At 38.0% G+C, this 23,184-nt stretch overlaps 1 protein-coding gene across 7 annotated transcripts in view; it reads left to right on the plus strand.

The window, feature by feature from the left end:
* The window catches only part of tnika (TRAF2 and NCK interacting kinase a), a 69,910-nt gene that overhangs the window by 10,881 nt on the left and 35,845 nt on the right, over positions 1 to 23,184 (plus strand). For all 7 annotated transcript variants that reach the window (XM_023951371.2, XM_023951372.2, XM_078940853.1 and 4 more), the window contains exon 2: positions 5,158 to 5,223. In XM_023951371.2, coding sequence (XP_023807139.1) covers positions 5,158 to 5,223 — 66 coding nt within the window. The remainder of the gene's footprint in view (positions 1 to 5,157; positions 5,224 to 23,184) is intronic.

Genomic DNA, 23,184 nt, shown 5'->3' on the forward strand with positions numbered 1-23,184 from the left:
CCATTTGGGGCACACATTTTTTGCCCACCTGTAAACCAAACGGGAACCACTCTGCCTTGCTGGCTGTGAAGCAAGGATAAATCTTTTAAAGTCCCTCTTTGATCTATTGTAAAAGTGTTTCGAGTGAGATTTTATTTAGGATTATGCTGTGTTTAGCCAAAAAAAGAAAAAAATGAAGTGTTGTTTTCTGGGCGATAGCTTGTGCAGAGTGGGAGTTGTTCATTAGAAATTAGCTTCTGAGTTGTAGGTGGGGCCGTTGGCATGGAGTAAACCCACCCCCTTTCCCTCATTGTTGAGCGGTCTCTTTTAAGTGGAGCAGGTTGCTTGTGGCTTGTATGTGACAAATACGCTCTTTTTCAAACTATATTTTTTTATTTGCTCCTGATTCACAACAATTTGAATTAAGAAATAATCAGTAATGTAATTTTGAACTTAGTTTTCTTTATATTTGTCCTTCACCATCAGAAAAATGAAGAAAAAAAAACCACACACACCAAAAACACTATTTTCATGGGCGTGGATCTTTATTTGCATTTTTCTTAACAAATTAGGATCCTTTAATTTGAAAGTCGCTTTAATTTTTGAGGTTAGAATAAGTGGAAAGCAGCAGAAAACATGATACAGTTTGCACAATGAAGATTGAGGCAACAATGAGGAATCTTTCACTTCCTGAAATCTATTTTTCTTTTTTTATGCTGCCTGTGGATTTTAACACCATATATGGTGAAATATAAGGAATCCGCTCCATTGGCTTTAAACTCAGCTCACATTGACAGTAACTCTGTCCTTGAGAGGATTTTAAATTCTTTTGATATGTTTTTGTTTTTCTTAACCAAACCTAATTGTAAACATTTTTGCCACATATTGATGTGGTTTAACCGTCTGTGCAAAGGCGATGGTTTGAGAAACCATTAAGTGTTTTCTGCTGTTTCTTCAGAAATCTAATCTGTGAGACTAAATTCATTTGTTAAATTCAATCTGGAGCTCTTTGTCGTTAAATAATTGTAGAGACAAACTTAATAGAAGTAGTTATATGTTTGCCTGACTAGATCTCCCTTAACACAAAATAGTCTAACTGTACTGTAAGTCTACTAATCTATACTAAAAGTGAGGCAGTATACTTGAAGTTTGTTTTTTATGTACTATTTATATACTGTAAATTTAAAATGTTCCAATTTAGTCTGAAGAAATATTCAGTTAGTATACTTCCTACACATACATGGTCTACACTTATACTTGCAATACATATACAGTACTTATACATGTATTTTCTTAAGTATATTTAAGAAAATACATGTAAGCACAAGTTTACAACTTATGCTTAAAAAAATCAGGAAATCCCTAGAGTCTCGTTCAATGTTGAAAAGCATCTGACAGGAGGAGCCATGGATTTATATTAATATATATGTGAGCTTTTTGTGTTTGCATAGACATGTGTGTGTTGTTGTGTCCAAAAGTGCATTTGTTCTTTAAATGGCTGTTTATGACATCGAAAACATTAAAATTGAAGCAACTTAAATAGTCTATGTTAATGTTTTCTCTCTTTGGGTTCAATGTTTTACTGTAGCTAGTCTGTAATCTGCACCATCTACCCCATCCATCCACCTTTACCCTATTTACCTTTCCCGTGTTCTTCTTCACTTTCTTTTTTTCCTCCATCTGGTCAGAACCTATAATAAATAAACAAAATAATTCATGGGAGCAGTTTAATATCAAACACAACATCTTTCCAAAAATACACCCAGTTTTCCCAAAGCGGAAGTAACAGAAACCCAGTTTTAAAACAAAATCTACCCTACTTTGTCCTATGTTAATACCTAGAGGATGAATATTTGATATCTTTCCTCCTTGTTGTAAAGATAATGATCCAGGTCATCCAAAGCACAGGTTTGTTTAGATGAAGATGCAGCAACTTCACGATGGAAATCATTTCAGAAATGTTTCAAAAGGAAAATATATATAATTTAACTGAAAATAAGAGCATTTACTCTCACTTGATTGTGTACACAGGAAAGAAAAGGAATTGTTGTCTTGAAAGTTGCTGTTAGAACTTTATTTTTAGCTCTCAGATTTAATTCATGCAAAGCCACACACATGCAAACAGTCACAGACAAACAAGTGACACAAAAACAGTGATGAGGGGTAGAAAGGTCCACCTGTCAACACAGTCACACAGCTTGTTGTATAACTTCATCTTCTGCATTTAATAGACTCGTACTCTTCATTTTTTTAGGCCTTTTCACACTCGTCTGAACATTTGAGCACCAGAACCGGTGTAGGAGTTTTGCTTTTGGCTCAGCGTTTGACTCTGCAAGTGTGGTTTTTCAGAGAGTGAGACAGCAGGAGGATGTACTTGAGACAGAGAGTGAGAGAATTCATTTTGGGGGGATGTTTTCACGTGACAGATGTGTGTCTGCAGAACCCGACAGAGGAAGAAGGATGAAGAAAATGACAGCCAAAGGAAGGAGGGAGCAAGAAAAGGACAAGGCCTTGTCTTCAAAAACAGCTGACAGGTTGACAGGTCTGCTGAGACCAACAGAAAGCAACATTTGGAGACAGAAGCACAAAGATAAACAGGAGGCAGAGATGCAGACAGAGAAACGATGGCAAAGAGGGGAGACGGCAAACGATAAAGATATAGATGCAAGCTTCAACAAACTTTGACTGTGATTCAAGTTTATCCCAATCACCCGGTGATGGGAGGAGCTCCAAGAGCTGCTTGTGACTCAGAAAACGTATCTGTTAGTTCACTTGAACATGAACAGGCATGAATGTGAGAAAGAAGAGGCGACTTTCAGCAGAGAAAATTAGAGTAGAGACTGAATAAGTGAAGGAAGAGGAAATAAAAAAAAGTCTTTGATTCTGAAAAGTGATATCCTTCACACATTTTATGGGGGCTTTGCTTGTGTGTTTTTTTTTTAAAGTATCTTAGCTGTATACCACAGTACTTAAATTGTGCTGATTCGGGCTTGTTTGCAACCACATGACCCAGATTATTGTGCAGACATTTAGAGTGTGAACCTGTGTGTGCTCCAGAGCTCATGTGCAAAGAATCCCCCCTAATGTGTCAAGTTATTATATCATTCTATTTGCAATAAAAATAGGAATGTAATTCAGAAAGAAAAAAAACATTAGTGGACGATCAGTTTTCCATTTGTGAACGAAATCATAACAAGAACAAGGCTCTACATTTGAATTATTTCTGATATTGAAGCATTAATGTTGGGGTAAGAAATACTTTAAGGGAATTCTTTGAAGTTTTTTAAGACTTTAATGAAGCTTTTAGCTCAGAACTACTAACAAACTTGAGCTTTTTGACTGTAAGAAGTATGTTTCTGAGACTGAAAGTCATTGGGTTCTGGAATGAGTGGAGTGCTGGCGAGGGCAACTTGTCATGAACACTGTTAGAAATGGAAGACTTGTGTAGATAAAAGAGACCAGGAGAGACTTAAATGGAGTTCTTCTGGAAACAGAAGTTGGCGGAGCGAGAAACAAGTGGAAGAGAGGGAGAAGGAAGGAGAGCGTGTGAATGCCAGCTATTGTTGGAATGCCGTAGCAACACACAGCACAGAGGGAGGGGGAAGTGTTTGAGTTTGTGGGGTCAGTGGGTTTTGTTCGAGGCCCTTCAAGTTTAGTGTTGGCAGTCTCGCTTCTGAGGGTCTGAATTGTCACCTAGTTTGGACCTGAGCCTAAAACAGTTCAGTACTGGGTTTCAGAGTGAGTCCAAACATGATGAAGGTGAGGTTGAAACAAAGACCGATGAGTTACAACGAAGACTAAATCAACATCTGACATCATCTTAGAACCAGAACATCACAATGAGTATAAACATACATGTTTGCCTCCAAAAGTGCTTCTAACTTTGGTTCCAAACCAGCAATCAATAGACTCAAAGACCAAAGCAACAATCTTGAATGCCAGTTTCCTCTAACGTTTTTTGCTGTGAACCCATTTTGTTTAATTTTGTTTTTGTTATGTAGAAAAATGTTCAGCTTTGAATAAATAATCAATTTAGCAAACATATCACTGCAGGAGTTTTTCATCTTTGTAGAGCGTTTGACCTCGATTGCTGGAAAACTCTAAACACTTTGGTTTTCTCTCTATAAAAGGTCATGCCTCGCAGTGTTTATGTGTGTTGATTGTGTTCAGCATTTTAGTATTTATATAACTGGGCTGTGAGAAAGGTTGTCTGCATCATCATCTCCGAGGTTTGTGAGATGCAGCTCAGAAAACATCTAAGACTTGAACTTCCCTAATCCAACCTTTGGTGCTGACTGCCAAGCACTGGTTCAGTTCTTTAGTGTTTGGTAGGATCCAACAGGGGCTGCACTCAGTGAGAAGGCCTTGGTTTGAATCCCGGCTGGATACTTCAGCTTTCTCCCACAATCCAGGAAAAAAGCTGTAAAGGTTGATTGGTTCTCTGGAGTGTCTCATACACTGCGAAAACTGAATCTTATGAAAGTAAAAGGAGCTTTGTTTAAAGAAAAAAATGTGTTTTTTTTCTGTCTTGCAGAAAAAAATTGGCAGATTTTCTTTGCTTGTTAAAAAAATCTTCCAATGAGGTTTACAGCATTTTTTACTTATTTCTAAAGGGCTGCTTTTTGCAGTGTAGGTGTGAGTGTGTGTGGTCTTACAATGGACCGTCCAGGTTGTTCCCTGCTTTTATTTCCCTGCTTACAGTAGCTGGGATGGGCTTCAGCAACTCCCTTGACCAGCACAGGACAAAGCAGGAAGCAAAGACGGATGGATGATCTCCCCAATTCTCCACAGAGCAGATCCAATTTTAGATAATTATATCCAACTGCCCTGCAACGAACTGCCGACAGGTGAACCCTGCCTTCGCCCAACAGTAGTTAGGATAGGCTCCAGCAACCCAGTGACCCTGAAAGGGATTAAGCAGGTGTAAAAGATGGATAAATAAATATTTTTCAACTTTGTCGAGTTAATACTTTTAGAATTTACTGCTAACATTGCAATTCTTTTAAGGTTTCACTTGTATTTTTTGGGGGAAAAAACATTTTAAAATACTTTTTTAAACATCTGATGAAAGTTCCTTACATTTTTCTCAGAAATGTCCAAATGTGTTTTGTGTCCTCACATGTGTTCGTATTTCAGAGCATGGATCTTCACTGTTCTATTTTTCCCTTTATTTTGCAGGATCCCGCTGGCATCTTTGAGGTGGTTGAGCTGGTGGGAAATGGCACATATGGGCAGGTGTACAAGGTAAAATTCTGCTGTAAACACACTGATACTCCCTATACACACACATACACCCTTCTCTCTCAGGCTTTCTGATGCAATCCTTTCCTGCACTAATAGCTCTGGGCTCTTTTCTTAAAATAGTGGATCTGAAATAAAGGACTGAATTGTGTGTGAAGGAAACAGACCACAGGAACAGGAAAGAACACGGGAGATAAAAGCAGCCCAGGAGCTTAAGAGAAACGGAGCGTATATTGAAGGGAATAGTAGGATCCGGGGCACATCTTTCAGGGAAATACCAGAGCCCATTTTTCTGTACTTTATCATTCCTTTTCTATATTCACAATAGTCTTTTACATTTGCTCCTCCAGATGAGATGTTTTAGGGGAAACGTGTCTTTGGGGCACAGGAAGAGCTTGAGAAAAGTTGCTCTACAGTTGTTACATCACTGCGGTTTGAGTAGCTCTATCAACAACAGAAACATGTCCCAGTTTGTTTTTCTGTTTCCTCTTTCCTCTACGGCCACTTGCTCTTATGGTTTCCTTTCTTGAAGCTGCTGCTTCACCCTGATACAAGAGGTGGCACCAGCCTCTTCCATTACTTCTTGCTATTGTCAACATTGTTTACTGGGATGTCATAGTAAATGCGTTTTAGATGGTGTGTTTGATAGACCTCAGAGTCAAGGACAGGTGGGAATGATAATTCTTACAGTTGAATGGACCAAGTGTAAGGTCAGACAGGGGTCAGGCATGCTCCTTTAGCTACCAGAGACAATCTGACATCTTCTCGTGTGCACGTTATTTTGTTGCCAAAAGAAAGAAGGAGTAAAAGCAACGCAGAAGACAGCAACAAGTATCTATTTATGGCTGACTCTGCTCACTGGTGTCTTGGTGAAAGTCATGTCTCATTTACCGGCTGATGTTCAGCTGATCTTGTACATTACCAAGCCGGAAAATGCCTGCAGCACTGGCATTTGTCCCTTGGATCTCATATATACATATACATTTATATACAGTGAGGCAGAAAAAAAATGCAAGTCGATGATTCTGCAAGTAGTCATACTTAAAAATATGAGAGTGGTTTGCAATGGTAATCATTGAAACACTCTGCAAAAGACTCAGAGTACTTTGCAGAAAGAAAGAAAAAAAAATAATTAAAGTGTACAAAAAGATGCTTAATATTATTACTATTACTATTATTATTACTGCTCACTATTATACCTATTATTTAAGACCTAAATTTTGGAGAGTTATTTTTAGATTTAAAATTGTGTCATTCTCTGCACTACAGGTGTCTCTTATGTAGCGTTAGTGAATACATCATGCTGCAACATGCTCCACATGTGTGTCCTTTCAGAAAAATAACAATAAATGGCAAATATTAGCTTATACTCCAAATGTCTGAACAACTGAAGCCAAACTCTAGACCCTTATTTAGGATTCCTGTTTTTTGAAGCGTCTTTTTCCAGTTGTTAAATAATAATCATTAACATTTTTAACTGCACTGCAAGGTTTCGGTTTCTCTTCTAAAACAACTACGTGATGTAAAAATGTCAACAAGTTAGGATCTGTTCAAACTGTTCTCTTTCAGTTGTTGCTGTAAACATGAATTTTTTAGGCTGTAACTGTGATGATTATATTTCCCACCTCATTCCCATCTGCAGATGAGTATTTGGTCTAGTTTATATGTAAGGAAAGGTCAGTATGGAGCTTACTGCTGATAGAAGTCCAGTAATGTGCTGGGCAGGCCTACTATGTGTGCCTGTGAGTGGGAGATAACAGGTTTATCAACTATTCCGCTCCCCCTTTATAGTTATGATACAGATCTCCATCTGAGTGCTTTTTTCCCTCTTTGCCTCTCCCTATACACCTAAAGCCACTTCTCTATTAAGGATTTTCAGTAATAAAAATCATAAAACACCGTACAACAGATTTGCTTTATGTTGTTCCACCGTTAATGGATCTTATCTCACTCTGGTTTCATCTCCTTTCTGCCGCACTGCTTATTATTTTTTGGACTACAAGTCGTTCTGGAGTATAAGTCGCAGCAGTCAAAAAATGCATATAAAGAAGAAGAAAAAAGACACAAGTCATACTCTTATCGTGGTAAACTGGTATTCTTGAATGCACTTTTAGCATACAGCGGTGTTCACAATGTGATGTCGCTACCCAACACACATGCACCTACATTTGGACAAGCCTTGGTGTGAAATGTCAAAGCGGCGCAAATCTTGTGAATCTTGCTCCACGTGTTTAGTTGCTGCGTGTTTTGTACCTAGAGCCCGAAAACGCACTTAAAAACTTGAACGGTTTCACATTTTACAAGAGTTTTAAATGCAAAAGCTCAAAGCATGCATTTACCCGCGATTGCAAACACTTTTCATTGGAAGTGGTTGTCGAACGTTTCCAAGCTTGATGAGAAAATACGTTTGAGCAACACTTCTTCTTCTGTGTTGTTGTCAGTAGCAATAATTGAAACACACATCTACAGTGCCCTCTTGCTGTTGTTGCTATTTATTTTTATATTTTCTTTCTTTTCAAAAACCCATATAAGTGAGTATAAGTTGCACCCACAGCCTAACTGTGCATAAAGGTGACTTATACTACGAAAAATACGGTTTTATGTATCAACAATTTTCACATTAAAATTTTATCTAACTCTTATTTCTGTTTCTCCTTGATTTTTGGTTGAAACGTTGAAGTGAGGTTTACTCAAGACAGCAGGCAGTGCCTATAAAACAGTATATTTATATATATCTCCAGCTATCTTTCTTTAAAAGGCCATAAATAGCGAACACAGTAATGCTGAATAATTAAACACATTCTTTATCTGCTTCCCTCTCTCTTCAGCTACCAAACTGTTTCCTCCTTTCGGCTTTCTCTCCCATCATTTGCCTCTCCTCCACTCCCTCGTCAGTATTTCTTCCTGCCATTTCTTATTTTATCACGCCTTTGTTGCTCCACCGTGTCCTCCCTCCATTTTTCCCTCTGAAGCTTTTAAATGTTTGATGGGGATTATTGGCCAGGAGGCTCTGCTATTCCCCCAAGGTGCCATGTTTAGAGGATGGAGCAACTCCTTTACTGTCCATTCATTTTCAGAAAAACTGACTGACAGCCAGACTTATTGATTGGTTAATTGATTAATCACAGTTCCGTGTCATACGCACTGAAGATCACTTTTTTCCCCCCTTGATGGATTCAAGGACAAGTTTGCGGCGCTTCTATCCATATCTCTCTCATAAAAACCCACAATCATGACAGATGACACATTGAGTGCATCGTTCCATCGGGTGTCTCCTCAGCTCGGGGTGCAACAAGCCATTTCCTGCTTGTTTGTGTGCTTCAGATACTCTCTAACCTTGACTTTGCTGTATTCATGCAGTCGAAAAAGCAGACAGCAGGTGTCCGCCCTCCTCCTCCCTGACGACAGAGCACGTCCACTGTGCTCCTCCTCAGTCTGGTGAATATTTGAAGAGTGTGCACAGCTCTTTGCGGCTTTGAAAGATGCACTCTCACACACTCTGGATGTGTGTGTGTTCCACAGAAGTGGCAGTTTGAGACCTGGACCTCATGGGCTTTTGTGCTGCATGCTCACACATCACAACAGTGACTCTTTACAAACGGCAACAGTATGGTTTACACTAATGCAACTACAGTGTCTGTTAGAATAAAATACAGTTTCATTGACATGAATTAATGCTCCTAAATCCATGTGGCTTAAAATGTAATGTGACTATTCTTTAACATAGTAATAAATGCACTTATTAAATTGGTTCTTTTGTTTTATTATTAAGAAATACAAAAGATGTAAGTATAAAATGATGTGACAAACAAAGAAAAGGCTCAAAATAACTGTAAAGATACACATGATTCTTTAATATTTTCATTTTAAGAACACTAATTGCTCGTTTTCCCAAAATAAATATTTTTATAGATTTATCTAACCCATAAGAACCCAAACCCATTCTCTCTTAAAAATTAAATTATGAAGGTTATATACAAACCAAGTGTACCACATAAAACATTTGTGATGTTTTTCTGTTACACTGATGTCACCATTATGGGTTAATCTGTACAGTGAAAATAAGAGGTTTACTTGTGCTGTCTGCTTCTTAGTTAACCCTTGTGCTATCCTAGGCACTTTAACATTGGGAGTTGGGTCATTTAGACCCACTAGACAGTGCTCTGAACCTTTTTTCTTCAATGATTTGTGAACCTCACTGGTGTCCATGGATTACATGAAATCTTTCCACCTTAATCCACCTTTGTCATGGTAGGGAGAACACGTCAATGTAAGGGTGGGGTCATCTAAGATAGCACAAGGGTTACAACTATTAGAGACTTGGGTGGAGGTGGAATTTAGTTTAGTCTGGCTTGTGAGAAGGCTGTGTTAAGTTTGAGTTTTTGTTTTGAAGACACAGTTTTCTAGATACCAAGGGACAATTTGTAACAATAGTTAGGCAGTAGCGCAAAGGGTCTTGCCCAAGGACCTAGATTGGATGAACTTCATCGCAGCCCCTGGGAATCGAACCCTAATTTCGCATGTGCCAATCCTGCACTTAGCCAGCTGAGCTATGCAGCCGCTCAAGTCCCAAGAAGGATCAATAGCACCAAAGCCGAAGCCAAACATCAATGCTTGTAATTTCAGAGCTTTAACCAACAAATTTAAAATAGTTGGACACTAGGATCATGTTACCCACCATTTATACCAGGGGAATTAAAACTAGTTTTAAGCTTTATGAATACAGCCACTAATGTGACGTTACAGAATGATGGCTTTTCAGTTGTTCAGTAACATATTTTTATGTATTGTAAGACTTTCAAAAACATTTTTTGTGAACTGTTGTGACTGTTCATTAAAGAACTGCTCATAAAAACCTGATCACAGCAGGCAAACATGAGGGTGGCAGTATAATGATGTGGGGACCCTTTGAGTTAGGTGTATAAGGCCTGGACATCAGCCCTTTTGTCTCCTTTAATAAATTAAAAATGTTTATTTAGAAAACAGTGAATTGTGTTTACTTCTGTGTAATTTTACAAGTTAACGATTTCAGTCATTTAAATAGAAAGAACACTTAAGCCCTTTAAATAAGTAATATCCTATTAAAATGATCATAGTCCCTATTGAGACACCTATTCATGCAAATATGCTGTGAACCACTTCTAAACCAAAAGTCCCTTAATTTAGCTTCTACTTGAAAGCATAAAAACAAGTGAGTTTTTCTTTCATAGCTGGAAATAAACTTAGGCATCAAGGAGCTTTATTCTAAAAGTTGCATCTCTTTTTGTAGATGATAAAATCCCATCATTTCTGTGGTATTATGTAAAAATGTTGCACAAAAAAGAAAACTAAAACGCTCCAAAGGTATTGAGTATCTGCATTCTTTTTGCAGTTTGTAACTTGCTCATGTTTTGCATAACATGAGACAATTTCCACAGAAACATGACTGCAGTGGTCCTGAAAGGAAGTTAGTTTCAATGATTAATTAAGAACCAGAACTAAGATTGCCCAGTCTCGAGGACAGATTTTTAAGTGCTACATAAGTTCACACGTCTGACAACAGATAGTATCTGAAGTTTTTTGTGAATTTGTGCTGTTGTTGATTCTCTTAGGAGGTTTCAGCTGTTCAGTCTGGAATTCTCAGTTTTGGTTTGTGTTTATCTGTTTCTCTAATAATAATAATATAAGTGTGATTTGTGTTGCCATATGCTGAGGGATTGTTGCAGCTGTTTACTGTGTAACCGCTCATGTTTATTGCTTTATTTGTGTTGTCTGCATATACGCATTCCCCCTCTGCATTCCCCCTCTGTCCTCGTCAATGTGATCTGAGCTGGATGTTTGTTACCGTGGGAACAGAGAATGTGCTCCTGGGATACAAACATGCCAACGCACATTTACACCTGGCAGTGTGTTCATTGGCCCACATCTACACTCCGGCTTCTCCAAGGCCACACATCCCAATTACCCACAATGCACTCCTGCCACCTAGACCAGAGTCAATTAGCCGTGCTTCATGTCAATAACAATCTGTCATTCTCTCTTTGTTTTTCTTTCTCTTTCTTTCAACAATATTTTTCCAAGATGGATCCACCTGTCCTTATGTAGTAGTGCACGCCACAAAGCCTCCCGTCTGTGTAAATTACTACCCATCACTAGTTCAATCAATAACCAATAGCAGCTCAGAAACACTCTTTTATCCCCGTCTCCCTCTGTCATCCCAGGTTATCTGCCCAGCCTCATCTTCTCTTGTTCTTTGGTTTTCTTCTGTTTTATTTCTCACCCTCTGCCTTTGCTTTAAATCAGCCCGGCTGTCGGTTTAACCTCTGTAGCTGTTGGAGCATGATGCCAATGTGCTGAACGTGCCGCTTTACTTCCCAGCTTCCACCATCCTCCTCCTCCTTCACGTTGTCACTCTCCTGTCTTCTCTTCTTAGCCGGTAGACGTGTTTTACCGCCCCATCTGCACTTTTTTCTTTGTATTTTATATCATAACATTTCTTAGATTTGATTATATTACATTTCTTATATTGGGTCAAACCTTTGCCTGAAAAAGGGGGATTGGTTCATGTGTGAGTTTGTCTTCTCCACTAAATGGAAGGTGAGGTTGGTGACAGCATGAGTTCTGATAAACCGAATACAGGCCAGCAGCGGCCAGCGATTTGTAAATCCATCATTTAACCGTAAGAAGGAGGTTTTTCACACACACATTTAGTTTCTTGCAATCTTAGAGGTGGACATTCCACCAAATTCAAAACTGAAATCTCACGTCTAAACACAAAAATGAAAAACAGAAATTAAACCTGTTAAAGCAGTCTAATCTTTTTAGTCCTTTTAATTTAAGTCATTTGAACTGATTCTATAAATAACATCATACCAACTCAAATATAAATTCAAAGCAAATGTTGGAGTTAGATGTAAAGCTCTTTAAGCATAAATACTAACAGGTTAATTCATGTAGTAGGCTCAGTCTAATCAAGCGTGCAGCAGCCTTTGAATGAGAGTGGAGTGGAAAATAAAGACCCGCAGCAGAACCAGAGCCAGGATGGTTCTGCTGAGAGGATGGGACAGGAACTAAGCCTCAGGCAGGGACGCTTGTTTTGGAAAGTTACTTCAATAATGGGTATGAGAAGCATGGGGCAATGCTCAGTGCATCAGGGGCATCATCACCACTCTAGATTCTGCTCTGGGAAGGTGTCTGTGCTCAAAACGTTCTTTAACTTCCAAAATATAGGTCCTGATTCAAGATCAGAAGCTCTGTAATATTAAGGTTTATAAAAAAAATGCTTTTGTCTTCTGATTTGGTTGATTTTTTTTTTTTTTTTTTTTGGTGGAAACTTCACTGTGAGAACCCTTTTTTCAACTGCCTCTCATTTGTCTCAAAGAAATCTTTCAAGGTTTTCATTGGTTATTCTCAACGGGGATTTTCTGTTTCTCTGCACAAGAAACCGTGTACTCTAGGTTCCCGCAGGAGCTTATCTGATTTAAAATGTAAGAATTTTAAAGAGGAAGCAGGAAGGTCAAGCTGGTTGTCTAAAAATCTTAATATCTAAAAAGATTGTGACACTTAAATACCCACTCCAATGAAAATTGTTTTTCTTTTTGGATTTTTCAACATGTTCTTGTGTCATTTTTCTAATGATGGAGGAGATATATAAAGAAAATTAAGCCTCAGATTGCATTTCTGAGTATTTCTCTATTCAAATCATTGTAAATCAGAAGCAGATGAAATAATGTTGTTTGGAAAAAATCTTATTTATAACAGAAAAAATGCTGGGTTGGCCACAAGCTCCTTGCTCCTAGCAATGGGGAAGGGAAGGGAGGTGGGGGGTGGAGTTGCTCTATACAGTCTCACCCACAACTCTGATGTGAATATCTGATGAACTCCTGCTGCTCTGCAGAAACTATGTAATAGAAATCGACAGGTTTTCCGATTTAGTCTAAAAATGGCATAATCATAATTAAAAGACTTTTAAAAGAGATCAAAAGATGATTGGATGGGGTAGTTAATCAGTTTTTGAGTTTGTTGTTAAAAAAGCCACTGTTCTAGAGGGAAGATTAGTTACTTTTTGGGGGGGGGGGGGGGGGATTAAAGGAAAACTCTTTGTTTACATCAGATCTGCTTAAGCGTTAAGTGTGCATTTCGTTAATCTGGGTCACTGTGGTGGCCCACATAAATAAGCTTTGCACACTCATTCATCCAACGAGAGGTTATCCTTTTAGAGCTGATTCAGATCCACAAGGGATGAAGAATCATCACCATGAGGAGAAACTTTCGCTGTTTTCTGAGTACACAACAGACGTGCAAAATCCTCTACACAACACAGCACAATTTAGCATTCAATGAAATCAGCAGTAATGTGCCTTCCCTCCTTTCCAACATCTATCTGATCTAATTAGCCTCACGTGACAGTTGAGTGTATTTGCGTTTTATTTCTGGCTTTTCTTAGGCATTTAAAGTGGGTTTGTGCTTCCAAATCCCTTTGCTGAGCTTGGATTAGTTTCTGCATTTCTATATGTCTGTGCAGGTTTACAGGCTTTTTTGGAGCTTAATTAGGTAGTTGCTCTTTGTGCAGGCAGGTTAACGAGCAGCTATTTTTCAGAGGCTTTTGTTTTAATTCTCCAAATTGAGGCTCATTGAAAGTCGAAGGATCACCCCAGCCAGTGATATTGTTGCACTCATCTTCCTCCCTCTTGTCTATCTTGCTCTCCCACACTCTTTTCTTTAGCAGTCCTTGTTATGTCTCATATTCAAACCTCTCCCTGCCAGGACCTGCCTCCTCGCTCGTGTGTGAGTGTGGCCCTGGGGTGCTTCTAAATTTCCTGGGTATTGCAGTGGTAGATTGGAACGGAGGCCTTTGTCACTTTTATTTACTGCCTCACTGATTTCCCAGCAGCGTGTGTGCGTGGACATCAATGTGCACGCTCGCCTGTGCACACAGGTGTGCGTGCACGCACAGCTGCAGAATCCACTGCAGGTATCCGAGCTGCAATGAGTCTGGGAGGATTGCTTGTGTATTTCTTTTAGACATCCTCTGCCAAACATGTTTTGTCGTGTTCAAAAAGCTTTTCCTCTGGCCTGGCAGCACCTTTGGACCAAATCAAAGTGGCTGTTGTTATGAAAACAACATGTTGCCTTAAGTTCTTCTTCCTTAACTCTGCTGAAGTTAACTTTGCGTGAATGTAAGTTTGTTTCACAGCTGTTTCACTCTGTCTGTCAAGGACAAACGAGGAGAAAGAGGCACGGAAAGGAGGTGCAGGGCTTCATCCCTCAGCCTGCGTCTGCTCAGTGATGTTTGGCGACAGAAAACATGAGGAAAAAAAATGCTTACATGACATTAAGGAAGTTTTTGACATCTGTGACAGGGTGGATTACCAAGAGGTCACAGATTAGGATTATAAAGTGACCCATTTCCTTTATGCAAAGAGTTAACAGCACAATCTGGCAGTCTGCTGGCACTTTGTGAAGAATCCCTCTGATCTTAGAAAAGTTTATAGGGTTTTCCTCGTTTTAAAATAGGAAAAAAATGATGGAAAGTTTAAACTTGCATTTATACTTCAGTTACAAGTCATTAACCTCTCTATAAGACATGCACTGGTTCACAAACACAAAAAGCAAGCACCTAATTTCACTAATTATGTGAACAATTTACAATTAGGAGGAGTCACAAACAGGTAGAACTGGTTGGTGTCCTGATGAATCAAATCAACTTTGGAGGTTTTAAAACCTTTTCTGTTTTTTATTCTATCGGTTTCTAGACAAAGTGTGGGGAAAGTGGATATAAAGTTGGAAAAACCAGTTGTGTGACTATTTAAAGCGATTCACAAGTACTTAAAACAATCAGACATCGTCTGTTTGTATAAGGTTGTTTAGCCACGAGGCCTCCTAAACGGATCTGCCAGTTTCTGGAAAATGAAAATATATTTTGTACAAGTAGGCAGACTTTTTTTTAAATAATTACTCATAAATTACTTTCTGTGGTGCTGTGATGGGCGGCTGAACTGTCCATTGTGTACCCCACCTTTGTCCTTCAGTGGATGCATTGGCTCCAGTGTCCCCATGACCTAGACTTGGAATATAGCAGGTTTCAAAAATAGATACCGGTAGATGGACGGATAGACAGATAGATGGTCTTCAGTGGAAGATGAGATTAAAATATAGGTAAAAATGCATTTTTGTGAAACTTTTGCTTGGACACCACAGCTTTTACATGATACCTGCTTAGTCATTTTTTGCCTCAAGTTTGTAGGGGGTTAAATGGCTTTTCTAAACTTTTTTTTGTGAAGTCCAGAGTTAATGCGGTGTTAATATTTAAGAACCCCTTGAGTTTTTGAATTTGGCCTCAACGATTTCTAGCATTTTAATGAGGACAACGTTTCAGATTGCAAATGTTCCCTCCAAGATCAGAAAACATTTCTGCTTTTGACTTTACCACATGCTGTTAGAAGGCTCCATCGAGCAGCTCTCACAAATCCCTGTCTTCATGGTTTTGTGGAAGCGTGCACCCTGGCGTGCGATGTGTATATTCGAGTGGTGTGCCCACTGTACTCTGGCCTGCCAAGACTGTTGCTAGGCTACAAAAGGAAGTGTCCTGCATAGCAAATGTGTCCGTTGAGAGTGCATGTTTGTGTAATTGACTTGGCAAGGGCAAAAGAAACAAAAAAAAGACTTTGTTGAAGCACTTAATTGTTTCTCTGAAGCACACTTGCGAATGTTCATTTTTAAGTGCACGATTTATTAGGGCATGGGTTAGCAGGTTAGGCTTCTCAAACTAGTCCTACAGGTTAATAATGGTGGAGGTATTCTTTAGTCTTCAGCCTGCAGTGCGAGGAGTGTTTGAATCTATCACCATTTGACTTCAATGCCAAAAGAAACCCATAAAACCAACCTTCTTTTTTTAATTCCAAGAAAAGCAAGATGCATGCTGTCTCACTGCTGTTCTCTACAGGAGCTCTCCGCAGATGTAATTAATAATAATCATGCGCTGATGATAATTGCTGAAAAAGATGCTTTGTGACTTTGACTAATTTGGACAGCGTGATGAATGTTTTATGATTTAAATCAGCCTAAAGTTTTATTAAAAAAAATGGAGACTTTTAACTGACTAATGAATTGGTGTACTTTGTTGTTTTGTAGGAACCGGAGATTGATCTATATTCTAAGTCTAATGCATGCAGAACAGAAGTGGTGGGGTTTGCTACAAATGAAGCAAAGATATTTAACTTTGTGCTCTTGTATTGAATGAGATGTGACAGTTTCAGTGAAATATTCCTGTTACAGATCAGATTACTTTTTTCCATGAATAAAAAGGAACTGAAAAAACAGATGAATTTAGATCAGGTTTCTGTTTGGTCTTGTTTCATCGGGTTAAGCCCTAATAGCAACTGCCCTGCAGGAAAAAACTGGGCAAAAATCAATTTGTTACACAAAATTCTGAGATTGGAGACCATAGAGCAAAGATATGTTAGATGTTGGGGTAAACTGTTGTATGCGTGTTACGATTTGCAGGCGTGTATTTTAGGACAGCAGTTATTAGGGTCAGATTGTGGAGAAAGTGAAGGCCCAGACATCCATACAAAGCTCACTGAGAGTTTCTGAGACGTGATGGAGAAAGCTTCCGAAGAAATCGGTGCAGAAAATCCAACTGAACAGTTTAATTTCTCCGATGCCACCTCGACTGAATGCGGAAGAGCTGAAAGTTAATGTTTAAAAGCAGTGGATCAAAAGCCTGAAACAGAATAGGGTTGCTTTAGATCTAGCTTTTAGTTGTTTATGATTAAATAAAAAAGAAAACAGATATTTAATTTCCAGATCATCAATCCAAAACCAAGAATTTTGGGAACTATGTCTCTTCTAAAATAACTTAATCTGAGTCTAACCTATTAGTTTCCAAGATTAAAAAAATAATAAATAAAAGTGTTTCAAAAACCATTCGAGTTTCTATTAAATTTATTAATGATAGTTGGTTTCTATTCTTGTGTGTGTAAAAAAGATCCTAAAAAACTCACAACATTCAATTAAATCAAATTAATTTAAGTTCCTTTTCAAATAGAATTACTATTACAACTCTTCGTGTATGCCAAACAAGTCAGTAAAAATGTTTTTTAAACATGAATGCAACAGACATAAAAATGAAGGCTTTTTTTAGAAGCAAATCCTTTGCTTTGATTCCTTGACTCCATCTAGAATTTTTCACCCTGTTTGAACGGACCTGAGCTGCAGAGATGATGCAGAGGAAAAGCGCCTTCATGATGTTTCTGCTTTCAGGCTGATAGGAGATCAGTTAGTTCTGTTTCACTTTTCTGCCTCCAGCACGGTCATCAGGGTGGAACAGAACCCGTAGGTTCAGACCGTTATCGCCAAAACACACCTGGGCTGATGGATCTACAGATGGAAAGAACTCTGTAAGAATTAAAACAGCAGAGTACTGATAGTTGGTTCATAAAAGTACTGTGTTGCAAAAAACGTGACTATTAGGAAACGGAAGACAAAGTTTTGGTATATGGTCGTTTAAAACTACATTGACATTGGGGATGTGACGCATATTTAGCCCATGTTCACACTGGACTGTTGCTCATCGATACTAGTGCATGTCTGCCAACTACAGTTGGAAGAGGCTTGGTGTGAAAGGCTTTTTCTTTCACAGCTCTATTCCGATACATGAAAGACTTGGTGTCATATAAGTCTGTCGGGCACAAACCGCAATCATTAATTTCTCCTCAATGTATAATTTTCAAATGGTGGTACTTCCATGAATAAAAAAAACAACAACACCCATAAGTCACAACCAAATCCAAGTCCCTACTTGGTAAAAGTTTGACTTGGTTGTAATGCACATTCAATGGCTGCGTGTTTTGTACCTAGAAAGAGTCTTAAAAATGTGCATAGCAACAGACTTTTTGTCAGACACTACAGTTTGCAGAAAAGCCTAATGTGCCAATATTAGCCGCTGCTGGTGTTGTAGAGTATTTGCACGTGCCATATTTGTCTGCCTGGTGTTGTTTCTCTGACATTAGTGGTCAGTTTGGTTGTGTTGAAATGGGAGCAGTTTTTCTCAGGGCTGCGCTGAGAGGGGTGAGACTGACAGAGACAGAAAATACAAGGGACGGGAAAAGGAAAAGTAGGTGAGAGATTTGGGGAATTAATGAAAAGGCATAAAGACGAGATTGTGAGAAGTTAAGAGGATTTAGATAGTAAGAGAGAATCAGAGGGAGGGGAGTGCAGAGGGAGGGAGGTGGGAACTGCAGATCTAGGTCAGAGAAGAAACGCAGACAACAAACAAGTGGAGGAAGGGAGAAACCAGCCTGTGAGGCTCAGTAGTGCTGGATCTGGATGGGATGGATCACAGAGGGAGAACGATGGCAGCTTACTGTGTGAAGTCCACTGCATTATTTATCATTAACAGGACTGCAGCTATTTTCATTTTTTATTAACGGAGAGGTATGAATAAATGTATGACGCCACATTTATGATTGAGATATCATTTAGAGGCACCACTTTCACACATTTCTTACTATTATCTCTGTTTCAAAATACAAGTACTGTAGACTCCAATGAAAATCATGTTGTTGTTTTTTTACATGTTCCTGTGGCTTATTTCTTATGATGAAGGATAAAGAAAATTAAAACTGCATTTCCGAGTATTTATTAATTAAAATTTATAGGAATGACGATCAGACAAAAAAGGCTGCTGTAGCTGTGATGTAAGTGCTACAATCGGCAGGTCACGAGCTTCCATCCACGTCTTCATTTTCCTTTTCTGACCTGGCATTTGGGTTCAAATTGTACGGCTGGATAGCTCAAATATTGCTCGCCATTTTTGTTGCACCAGTAATGTTATATTGGGGTTGTAAGGAGCTGTAGGGTAGTGGGAGAGCCTCATAGTTGGTGGGAAATGGGGCCGGGCTTACTCTGGCTAACACAGATCCCCTCACAACTTTTAGGTGAATTTCCAATAATCTCCTGCTGCTCTGCAGAAACTATGTCCTAGAAAACAACACAGGTTTTTGATATAGCCTAAAACCCGCAAAACCTTAATAAAAAGATAACTGAAAATGATTTTAAAATAGATTAAAAGATGATCAGTGTGGGAGTTTAAACAATCAGGTTACCAAATAGACCCACTGAAAAATGTAACACTGATTCTTAAAAACTTATCTTTCAAAGCGATTTCTGAAATGCATTTTAGCTTTAATGTTAGTTTTGAAAATTATTCCTTCGGGTAATTAAAATTCCACTTTTGATCAGATGCAGGACGCGACGTACTCACTTTAGAATTGCATGTTAAATCAAACTTATTGGTTGAAATTGAATCAATTGTTTAGTTTAGCTGTTTTTCTCACGCCTACTGAGGAAAAACAACTATTTGCAGGTTAAAAAGCCATAAAGATTTAAAAAATGAACAATATTTTATATCACAAGGAAATATTTATGAATTTAGGGTAAAAAAAATCCTCAATCATGCAGCTGGTTCTCAGATCCAGGATTGGTCAGTTCTAAACTGAATTTCCTCAAGTTTCTCTCAGAAATTCTCTGTATTTGAGAGCTTTAACTTTGCACAGTTAGTAATCTTACTAATGTAAAAAAATTAATTCCATTTTCTTCTCCAACAGTTTAAACATCTTTTTGGAAATGCTGAATTGTGCACAAGTGACATTTATTTGCAAGAACATAATGTGAATGAATGAAACATGAGGTGCGTTATTGCAAAATTTGTTCATAGACAGTTTAAAGATGAAGAACTTTTGTTTTCACTCTGAAGATCTCTTTCCAGTTCCTCCTTGGTAAGCAGTTTGTAGAATTTCTTTTGAGGGCAGAAGTTATAACATTTAAATGCAGTATTTGTGTTGTTACATAGACTTAAATCCTGGTTGAGAAAGAAAAAAAATTGCAGATAAAAATATTTTAATGGAGACGTATTGAGAGAAACGAACAAAAAGTAAAAAAAAGAAAAGGTAAAGCACGATTTTCTTAAAAATTAACTTTTTTGTAGATTGAATCATGGTCTTCTTTTTAAAAGGTGAAAACAGGAAACTAAATCCTGAATTAGCTTCTTGATTAGTAGAAGCTTTTAGTTTTCCCCTAACTTACAAAAAGGTCAATACATGAAATGTCAATGATTTGCCATCAAACTGTGAGAGATATGACATTTATCGCCTCTTGAGACTGACGGCTTCAAATTATTTTCACCTTTTGACTAAGCGATCTTTACTTTGTTCTCCTGCACTGCTTTGTAATTGAACACTCTGGAACATCAGCTTTTCTAACTCCTTTCTCTTTGTGTTCTACTTGTGAAATTCTAAATAAACAAAGCAGGAAATGGTTGAGTACCAAGGAATGTTCAGATCTCTCGCTGGTGCTGCTCTTAAACTCGGTCACTTCACATGGATGGGTTACAGAGCAGAGAATATGAGCAGAATTCGAGAGGGGGAGGTTGTCAGTTTGCTAGGACTTATGAGTCCTCATCCAGCTCTGATGATACCAACATCCAATATCTGTCTGACACGTTAACTGTCCTGCTGTCTAGCTGGTCCCCTCCTCCTTCAGTTAATCTGTGTTCTGCCTCTTCGTTTTTGAGCACATGTGTGGGTGTTTGCAAGAGCTCTTGTCTCTGTGTTGGGGCCATCTTTTTCTATCATGCATGTGTCTGCGAGCACATGTGTGCGCTTTTGGTTTGTAAGTGGCTGTAATTCTTTTGTGCAGTTCCAACAAAGCTGCCTCTTGTTCTGCTGGAATTGGGGCAGCCTGATCCTAATGAGAAATCCTAGGTCAATCTTTCGCCTCGCAGAGGCAGGACTTTGGTTTTGAGGCATGCTGGAGGGCGTGTGAGCGCAAGAGACCCAGACAGAAGAAGAGGGAGAGGCCGATCAGCGAGTTTAACCTTCCAGCGGTGCTTAGTTTGCATAGTGGGCTCAAAATTAGCATGTCAAAACCCAGCTGTCTTTTCATTACTAATCAGCAAGTTTAAAAGTCAAACCATCAAAGTCCTCCAGATGACTTTCACATGCTGTTGTTAAATTGAACAAATAACCAAAAATGGATTTTATTGCAAGATTTGTTCATTGAAACTTGTTGGTTTTAGATAAGATACAAACATCATTAAATATCTATTCCAATCATCTCTTAACCTATTTCAAAAACGTTCCCAGTAGTTTGTCCAAATATGATTTTGCTGTTTTTAGCTAGAATAAAAAAACTGTGTTGTTTAGGACATAGTTTCTGGAGAGCGACAGTGGTTTATTATAAATTCGCTAGAACTGAGCTCTCCAGCTCGCTTACAGTCGCACACAACTCCAACCTAACATAACTGGTGCAACAGAAATGGCAAACAATATTGGAGCTATCCAGCCGTACAGTTTTGATGACAGGTCAGATGAGGAAAAAAAGGACGTACATGGATCTAGTTGTCTAAAAGTGGATGCATGGGGCTTGTGGTCCATCAATTGTTTTTGCTACGTTATAAATGTTTGTCTGCTCCTTAAAGTTTTAAAGAAAGAAATACTCAGAAATGCAATTTTGAGGCTAATTTTGTTATCATCAAAAAAAAAGAAGCCTCATGTTTAAAACTCCAGAAAAACACATTTTTTGTGTGTGTATATATATATATATATATATATATATATATATATATATATATACATAGTTAAAATTTAAATAAAGTTTAAGCAAAATTTGATTCAAATTTGATTCAAAGAACAATTCAAAGAATTATAAAATGACAAAAATAAACATTTATGTAATTGAGTATTAATGTAGCTTACAATATATACTAATATTTGTTCGTAAAACTGGTTTTAGAAGCATCTTTCCCAAAATCAAATTTAAAATGTAAAGGTTACAGTAAATATGAAAGTTTTCTCCTGAACACAAAAAAAAAATGAAGCCAAAGCTATAATGTCATTTGAAAGCAATATGTTAAATGTTAGCATAGTGGCTTTAAAAGCAGATCTAAAATGAGAAAGGTGGTGAATTGGGGGTCATTACCGCTCATTGTTAGCAATAGTTAAAAATGCATTTTAAAGCAGTTTATGTACGTCATTTCTACCTGAACTGTAGTTTTGCTATGAAAGCACATTCATACGTGACGCTGATGGATAGGTAAAAAACACCAACATTATAACTAATGCTAGCCCTTCTAACATTTCAAGTACAGTGGTGGTAAAATACATTTATTGGTGATTTTCTGCAGGAAAAATCTTGACCTTATGTAGAGACACAAACCACTGACCTACTTTTTCCAGCAGATCCTCATTGCCCTTACACATTCAACCACCCACTGGTTTTAGAAGCTCTTACTTTGACGGGGTGTGTGGGCCATATATATTTAAAGTGCACCGTCTTTAGCCTAAATCAAATCCCCATGTCATTTTGAGATCATTTTCTCTCAAGACCCTAAATGTAAATGTACAATCAATAAATAATAAGGTTGTGTTTTGTTTAATAATGAAAATGTTGGGTTGGTGAAATGTACTCATGACATTAACCTTTAACAACTTTTATTGATGTAGTCATATTCCTGCTGTAGATGAATACTATAATGGAGATATCATTAAAAAATTGAAATTTTATGGCTGTTAGGTTTTTCTTTTTACTTCGTAAAGGTTTGACTTTTTTTTGTACAAAGATCATATTTCTGAGTGAAAATAAAACATTTCTTTAGTGTGATCAGTTGATCATTTTCTTAGAATATTATTTTCAAACAGTGTTATAAAGAACTTGGTTTCATTGAAGTAATCACACTGAAGGGCAATACAACAAGCAGACAGACAGATAAGTATTGAAAATTTGATCAGGAAGTAACGGCAGTATCGGTTGAATACCAAGATTATGTTTGGGAAAAGGTATACAATTGATCAGAGAGTAAATAATCATTTTTTGTCAGTTTCTTTTTTTGTGTCTCTGATGTTTTCGCCAAAAAGACGTCTAGTCACAAGCTGGTCAATTCCAATTGGCTGAAGGTGAACCACATTGAGGGATGTGTGTTGTGTT

Source organism: Oryzias latipes, chromosome 22 (genome assembly GCF_053564925.1).
Source record: "Oryzias latipes strain Hd-rR chromosome 22, Olatipes_Hd-rR_3.1".
Classification (NCBI taxonomy): Eukaryota; Metazoa; Chordata; class Actinopteri; order Beloniformes; family Adrianichthyidae; genus Oryzias; species Oryzias latipes.